The sequence below is a fragment of the Morone saxatilis genome, unplaced genomic scaffold (assembly GCF_004916995.1).
Source record: "Morone saxatilis isolate NCDOM2014 unplaced genomic scaffold, NCSU_SB_2.0 Contig9, whole genome shotgun sequence".
In the NCBI taxonomy this organism is placed as follows: domain Eukaryota; kingdom Metazoa; phylum Chordata; class Actinopteri; family Moronidae; genus Morone; species Morone saxatilis.
In genome coordinates, this window is record NW_023340268.1 from 7044000 (window position 1) to 7052474 (window position 8475).

The following is an 8475-nucleotide window of genomic DNA, read 5'->3' on the forward strand; positions in this document are numbered from 1 at the left end:
AAAACTTTCATTGAAAAACTAAAAATCTAATGTTTTTTTAATTTAAATCATATTTGCATAATCATTTGGGACACAGTGTAGTTAGCAGTAATGAATAAACAGGTTTAAAAGGTTGGTTTAAAGTTTAGCTAAAAGTAGCCTAATGGATAAACAGTTGAAATGTTTAGCTAAAAATATTAACAGTTAAAATTATTAGCTAAAAGTAATGGATAAATTGTTGAAATGTCACTCAGTACGAATGCATCCTTGACCAGCGGGTGTGTAACTATCAAGTAGAAACCATTCAAAAACTCATTCTGGGAAGCGTAGCTGGCTGGAGTACAACATGTTGGGAACCACATCTATTGTTAAGAACTTTTTGCTAATAGTTTCAATCCATGTTACAGGAATGCCTCACCCCTTACAAACTTCCTTATCACTACAGTTGATGTGCATTACTGATATAACTCGGCCACGTATAAAAATGCTGACCAAGACTCATTGATCCTCAAAACTTTCTCACACAGCTTCTGAAACAGTAAGATCTTAAAGAAGAAGACCTGTAATTTCACCTGTAGGTACAGCTAAGAACATCACAATGAACAAATATCTGTGGAGCTGTGCAGCAATATTGACTCTGTTTGTTACAGGTAGGAGGTTTTTACTGTATTTCGTAGATAATAAGCAGAGCCTTTGTGAGACAGAGGGTTCACACAGTGTATTGACTCGAATACGGATCAATAAGATTTTGAGTTTGGCAATTTTTTTTAAAGAAATTATTTTAAAGTCTATCACACTTTGTAAACCTGTGACAAAACTGCATGAGAAATTCACAAAAAACACTGTTTTTCATAAACTTATTATCATACTTTTTGGAGCTTATACACTGTGCAGAAATAGGGCACCCAGTTCTTAAAGTGTATTTATTTGTGTTGTCAGAGCAGGACTGTGCTGTAGTTAATTAAAATGTGTTATGTTATTTGATGTGCACAGTGTAGGATATGTGACCTTAAATCAAGCTGCACCTATATTTGAGGCACCAAGTACGTGCATTTAAAGGGTCAGTTTACCCAAATAAAAAAAACACATATACACATATTTTGAGTGGTAACCAGCAAATATTCATGGTTTTATTAGTTTTTATGGTTTATCAGGAAGGATGAATTGCTGTTAAATGATATTTTCAATGTTCTGAGCATCACAAACATACTTCCATTACCAATATATTGAGTAGGAGGCAGAATTTTCAGAAATCTCAAAACTTATAAATTTACAATCTGTATGTAGCCCAAAAATAGGTGTGTCGTTTCATACAGCTTTCTTCAAAGTCACATCCTGGACTACATCCTTGAATCTTGAAAGGTTATGAAACAATCTCCTAATGTGTACTTTGTGATTACGGCATTGTTTGATAAAGGTGGAACAATGGAGTCAGATATTTGTTGCTACTGATTTAACTTATTTTCCTTCTGTATGACAAAAAGAAAGGTCCAAAAGCTTCTTTACAATTCGTTATTTTCTTGTTGTCTCCTCTCCCACAGTTGAGTCCCTCACCTGTAACACCTGTGATCTGTCTGTTCTCGGCTCCTGCTTCTTCGATTCTCCAGTAAGTTGCAACAAAAATCAGACCAGATGCTACATCGCAGTTGCCAGTAAGTTTGTTTGTTTGTTAGCAAGACAATCTAATTTAAAGTTACTGCACATCACCATAAACCTGAATCATGTATCAGGAACCTACATCTAAAAATAAAGTATATGTATCAAACATGTAATTTAGTATAATTTTCTTTTACTGCTTGTCTGCATTTATGGGATTACCAAACCAAATTCCTACCCTTAAAACTTTCCCTTTTTAATCATTAATTTAACTGTTCCATTATATTTTCAGTGAATATTAGCCAGTACATGATTGGACCAAAACAAGGTGTCCATACCCCAAAACACTATAACCCTAACACAGTTTTTATCCTTTTTAACAAGGACATTTCAGTGCTGCAGTTATTTAGGAGTACTTCACCAGCATTGCTGTACGCAGGCTTTTGGAAATACTGAGGTCCAAAAACTAAACTTGCTAGTGGGGTTTGGGGGCATCAAAGCATCAGAGTAGTTATTTTTATACAGTTATTTCATGACTTTTATTGTATACCCATACTGGGGACCTCAATAGTGGGTATGTGGCCATGCTCGTATCTCATCTACGCTTCCTCCAGATATTCAAGGCCTGTTGAATGTCCACGCACGAGGCTGCACGGTAGAATCCGACTGCAAAAACCAGACGGGACTGTCCATCCTGACTTATAAGTACAACATCACCAGGAGCTGCTGCAGCACCAACCTGTGTAATGGAGCCGCCTCCATCCAGCTGCCTCTGACTGCGGCTCTGGGTGCTGCGCTGGTGGCACTTTGGAGCCAATGGGGCCTTTAAAGAAGGAAGAGGAGGAAGAGAATGGCTTGCTCTTATTTCCATTATTTCCATCTTTGAGTTGAGATTTCTTGTCATACTTTTTTCAACACTTAATGTAAAAAAATGTAAAAGAAAAATCACTTTATTATGTCATAGCAATCTGCCCATTTAATAATAAACAGCCTGAACCCAATATACAATACATTTTCCCACATTTTGTAATAAATTATTACACACATTATACACACAGTGGTGACTATTATAAACATTTTGTTTTTTTAACTGCATTTTGAATAAACTGAAGCGTTTTGATGGTCTTTTTGGGGATCCCTGTCAAAAGACCACTGCAGCATCAACGCTGCTAGAAATAAAAGCGTGAATGAGGTTTTCCAGGTGACAAGTCCCTGAGTTTGGCTCATAAGATGATTATAATAAACTGATCTTGTAACTGCTTTTATGTAGCTATTTAGATTAAGATCACAGCCATTAGTTCATAAACGTCTTTAGAATGACTTCCTCCTATGGGATTTACATTAAGAAGTTGGTATTTATGGCAGGAAAGAGGTTTTGCCTTGTTTTTTTGAAATCAGTTTTATCCATTAAACTAAGTTTATAGAATAATACCTATTAAATAGGCTATAAATGATCCTGGACATTCAAATGAATGTATGTATGTAATATCATTATCTATAGCAGCTCTGTTATTTGGGAAGTTTAATTTAGGTTAATTACTTACTTTAGGAAGTTTAATTGTTCAATATGTAACATGTGCACATGAAGACATCAATTTTCATTGTTTATTACATAATACACCATATTATTACATTTTCAACATAAAAAAGTGCAACTCTGTTTTTTTGTCATAACCACCACAATGGACAAAAAGTACCTCCGGAAAGATCCAGTGGTGTCCATGTTTATGGAAATGTACCCAGATCTGTACATCATATCATATTTTATAAAAATTAAAATCTGTCAAAGATCAATGTCTGTATTGTGTGGCTATATGTATTAATTCAATTCAGTTAAATTTAATTTAATTTGTATGTATGTATGAAATTAGTTACATCAAAGACTCAAAGTCAGTTTTTTAGGATTAAATAAGATTCTTGATTAAGCCGCTTTTACCTGCAATTTTAAGTGGCACTAACTTAGTTTTGTAAGTTAAAGAAACATGCCTCATTAATAACTTTTTATTAATATTGTTATTTTTGTTTTCACAGCACAAATAATAGTTTTACTTGTTGTTTGAGTTATATGAACTCATCTGGTTTCACAGTGTACTAGTAGAAATGACTAACAATGATGACGATGACAACAATGATGATACAGACGACAATAGCCACAATGATGGGAAATGATGAATAATAATGATGATGATAATAATATGACTAATAATAACAAATATATATATGATGAGGTGAACATGTATTACATTTTAAGTTATTACATAATGAGGTGTTAGGTCACCAGCTTGAATCAAACCAGCGAAGATTATGACCTTGTGGCCACGCTATAACCATTCATCTACCAAGGTGCTCCATATTGTCATACTTCCCTAAAGTAAAGAATAAACTTCTCTGATAATTGTTGTAGCTCAATACTCCCAATATAAAGGGAGTGTCTCCTCAAACAATCCTATGTTTGTGGAGGATATTCTGTTATTGACTGAGGCTTTGGTCGCCATTGCAACGTGAAGCTTTTGAAAACGATTATGATGTCGCTTTATAATAAGCCACAAGTTCACAAAGGTTCAAACACACAAACACAAGTGCGTACAAACACAGGAATGAAAGTCATCAATTATCTCTTTTTTCTTTGTGTGGCTTTTTTAATAGAGTTCACTCTTCAAACGAACCTCAGTTTGTGTCTTTAAACGACGTCAACATGTTATAGAATATATGAGGGGCTAACAAATAAAAACCAGTGTCGACATTATTCTCCTGGTGGCACACCTTTTATATAAAAACAGATGTTCAGAGCCCATTAAGCTCATTGGAAACCCACTTCAGCGTTTATCTGTAGGAATATATCTTTGACCGCCTCTGCTGCATCGAGATCTTCTTCTCTGTGCTGATAATTTCTCGATTAAGACACAAATCTTTGTAAGAGCAAGATGGGAAAGTTGATCTGGGTCTGTGCGGCACTGATGGCAGTGTTTGTTACAGGTAAGAGCTCCAGACAGGAAGCACGCTTGTATATTTAAAGAGGAACTTTATCTACCTGAAGATGATCACTAAAACAGCCTTTTTACATGGATACAAATCAATAAAATCAGATTCACATATGAGGTGACAACTGAACGCTTTAATGCAGATCTTCATGATGCAGTTTATTATTATTATTTTATTATTTTTTATTTATACATTTTTCTTTTGATTGTTTTTTATCTGGTTAACATTTTAATATGTTTTATTACTTTCTTTTTTTTTTACATTTTAATAATAATAATAATAATAATAATAATAATAATAATTTGATGATTTGGTACATCCTTTTCTTTTTTTTTTTTTTTCATCTTTGCCTAATGCGGCATCCAGTGTTTCTTCTTCACTGCACTGTTTTATTGATTACAACTTCATTTATTACGTTGTGTGTGTGGAGTTGGGGTATTTTAATGTGTGACACACTTTGCTGTTATATTTTGTTTGTATAAAAAGTGCTCTAATTGATAAGTCTGCTTTATTGATTGATTGATTTAAATGTGTTAATACTTTCTGTACTGGGAAGAACTGTAGAACTGTTCAGTTCTTCATTTTTAGATATTTAGATCTACGGCCAATTATAAATCCAGTTTCTTACTGTATATCCACAAAGCTTAACAAACTGTATAGCTTTTTTGACCAGTCACTTTTATTAGTTTCTAATTTCTTTCATGGATGTTTTTTTTGCTGACTCATGACCTCAGTGTTTCTAAAATCGTGGCTATGGCCCTGAGGCTTAAAATCCTGTGTCATAAGTAACTGGAATTTTCTGTAATAGACAGAAATCTGTCTTTCTTTAATCCCTCTCCTTTGAGGTTGTTGTTAAATGGTCATATATCTATTCTCAAAATAGAACCATCAGAATCAGAAATTTATTGATCCACAGGAGGAAATTGGTTAAGTTACACTTGTTCAAGTTGCTAAACAAAGAGAATTACAATAAAATAGAAGTATGTTAAATATGTGCTTTATACTACAATATATAGCAACAATATAAATATAGAAAAAAGGAAAATATAAAATAAGAATGAGTGTGTTAGAATATGTATATTATACTACAGTATACAACAATAATATTAAGAATTAATTAATTTAATTAATTAATAAAATAAGACATGTAAAAATATGTAAAGTATGATATATAACAGCAGTGTAAAGAATAAATTGCTTTGTTATTCTAACAATGAAAACAGGTTTTAACCTTTGAAGATTGTAAGGAAGTACTGAACTATATCAAGCTTGAGAAACCACAACAGCTCTATCAATACTTCACATCATTTGGAAACCTGTTTCGAACCACAAACTTCTTGACATGTTTTATGTCCAGGAACTCGGATTGGGTGGGAAGGTTATACGTGGGGCTTTTTGTAAAAACTGTAACAGATATAAAACCATAGAAATGAATAAAGAAAATACTAGTTTAAGTATATTTATAACATTGTAGCATGTTTAAATGCTGTTTCTGAATATGATGACGACTTCTGTGATGACTATGATAACACCGTGATAAACTGTGGTGATTTCTTGTATCATGGAGTTTTGTCACTGTGGCTATCTGACTAATTTTCCTCCTTTGCCTAACGTAAAGTATAAAGACTTTCCTTTCTTTGTTAGCCTTTTTGTCTCTTCTCCTAAATCTCTCCTTCCCTCTGGATCACAGGTGAGTCCCTGACCTGTAACACCTGCAGAGTGGGGCTCGCAGGTAAATGTCTGTTCGGCTCCTCAATGACTTGCAGTGACTCTCAGCCCAACTGCTACTGGGGAAAACTTGGTGAGTAACATTGCACTGATCACAACCTCCATAAATATTGTATGAATGACACCAGATGGGTGTGTGTTGTTCCTCAACCTTGTTAAATTTGTATTTGAATTGAATTTTCTAACCACAATCTATTTGACACTATAGAAGATGAAAACCTGCCAAAAGGTTGAGGTGTGGCCGGACGCCAAACAAATCTAGTGTTTCATCACACAGCAGTCCGACAGTGATTTTCTGCTTTCATTTTTAGAGACAATGGACTTGTATTAAGAACCATAGCAATGTGTTTGCATTTACTTAATATAACATACTGTATACTTGAGGATGAGCAACTCCATTATCTATATCTGTTTCTGTTCAACCAACTAAAGTATCTGTATCTGAATGGGTGGGGCCTCAAACAGGCTGAAATTGATATGGTTGATCAAAGGCTGGTTTATTTATTAGAAAACTATTCACTGAGCGGCCTCAGCTAAAATGTTTTATTTTTATGTTTGATGCAGCCTTGTCAAAAAATTTACTTGAAACTAATTTATTTAACTCTTTTAGGCTAGTATGTAGTTAGTAGCTAGTATTTAGTATGTGACTGAAAATATGCCAACCTGCAGGCTGACTCTCTGATTTATTGTATCACATTTGTTTAATCTGAACACAAACAGAAATGTAAGGGAGTTCCCAGGCTTTGCCTAGAAACAGTAGTTAACAGCATGAAAATCCTCGTAAAACCAAAACGTGTGATTTATAATTTCTGTTTGTTTTCAGATTAAACAAATGAGATAATGTGTTTTACAGAGTTGCTAGATGGATTTTTGTTTTTTTAAATGTGGATTGTGGACAGAGCCAGGCTAGCTGCGTTTCCAGTGTTTCCAGTTCCGAGTTGTTAGCAGTTACACCAAGGAGACATGTATTTTAATTTAATTTTAATAACTGTTTGACTCTTACGTTGGGAACCACTGGACTACATTTCCTAACTGTAGTAGCCCCACAGTGAGCAGCTACAACAGTATAATGCTACTACACACTGATTAATCTGTATCTATTATAATAATATGCCAATAAAAGGCCATTCTTTTTTTTTAAGGATACTTCAATGACACTGCTAATAGTTTAATATATTTAATAAGGTCCCACTCTGAAAGTCTGAATACTTTTGACACTTTTGTAGAATTTTGAATGCAGGACTTTCAGGTGTACTTTTAACTCAGTACAGGATCTTAATACTCCATAAATGACACACTGAGTCAGACACAGAGTGATAATGTGCACTTTTTATAGTCTATATAAAGAGTTTAACAAAGGCTGCTGATCTGCGTGCCCCTCCTTTCAGCCTTTAACATCAGTAGGCTGATGAGCCTGGAGACTCAAGGTTGCCTGGCCTCTTCTCTCTGCAACCAAACTGAATCCGGAGCCCTCCTCACTGCCGGATACACCGTCACCAGGACCTGCTGCAGCATCGACCGCTGTAATGGAGCCACATCCATCCAGCTGCCTCTCACTGCTGCTTTGGGCGCTGCCATACTGGCCATTTGGAGCACCAGAGGCATTTAAAACAAGCAAAAAAATGATCAAATTCATGTTGTTGTTTTTCACTTAATAAACCTTGAACACATGCCTATATTGTGATACTCTCATTATTGTAACTTCTGAGCATTTAGGGTTTTAATACACAGTTTAAACATGTATCACAAATGGAATCCTTTACTACATGTAGGTGAACAAATAATAAAAGTTCCTTGAACTTAATTACTGTGAGATTTTCTCCAGGCTGTAAATTCAATAGCTGAGAGGGGTTTTCCAGTAGAGACTGAAGAACTTCCTCTTCATGCTACTAAAACAAAATACCTGATGAACCTCATTCTTGCACAGTACCCCTTCCTTGAGTCGTACCTTAAATACTGTCATTGCCTTTTCAGAAGCTCAGTAGACTGAGACAGGTGTTTAGACCTTTACATTCATTTTCTAGGAAAGAATCTGTTAACCTTGTAACCCCAGGAAGGATGAATAACTTCTTCAAAGCAGTGATTGTCCTGAGTGCCTTCATCGCAGCGGGTAAGTTTAGAATAATATTGAACTCCTGAGGTTTAAATGAGAGAATCAATAGACCTACACTAAATCAGAATCAGAATCAG

At 34.8% G+C, this 8475-nt stretch overlaps 3 protein-coding genes across 3 annotated transcripts in view; all 3 read left to right on the plus strand.

The window, feature by feature from the left end:
• Nucleotides 1-517: 517 nt before the first annotated feature.
• LOC118343171 (protein Bouncer-like) lies at nt 518-2467 on the plus strand. Its single transcript, XM_035681924.1, has 3 exons — nt 518-629; nt 1521-1631; nt 2190-2467. Exons 1-3 carry the CDS (start codon nt 578-580, stop codon nt 2402-2404), a joined length of 378 nt encoding a protein of 125 aa, XP_035537817.1. The 5' UTR covers nt 518-577; the 3' UTR covers nt 2405-2467.
• A 2032-nt stretch (nt 2468-4499) lies between these two features.
• On the plus strand, nt 4500-7894 carry LOC118343167 (sperm acrosome membrane-associated protein 4-like). The gene is made up of 3 exons (XM_035681919.1): nt 4500-4551; nt 6248-6358; nt 7674-7894. The coding sequence occupies exons 1-3, from the start codon at nt 4500-4502 to the stop codon at nt 7892-7894; spliced, it is 384 nt and encodes a 127-aa protein (XP_035537812.1).
• Nucleotides 7895-8224: 330 nt separating this feature from the next.
• Nucleotides 8225-8475, plus strand: part of LOC118342762 (ly-6/neurotoxin-like protein 1) — a 7153-nt gene continuing 6902 nt past the window's right edge. The window contains exon 1 of the mRNA XM_035681411.1: nt 8225-8395. Coding sequence (XP_035537304.1) covers nt 8344-8395 — 52 coding nt within the window. The 5' untranslated portion in view covers nt 8225-8343. The remainder of the gene's footprint in view (nt 8396-8475) is intronic.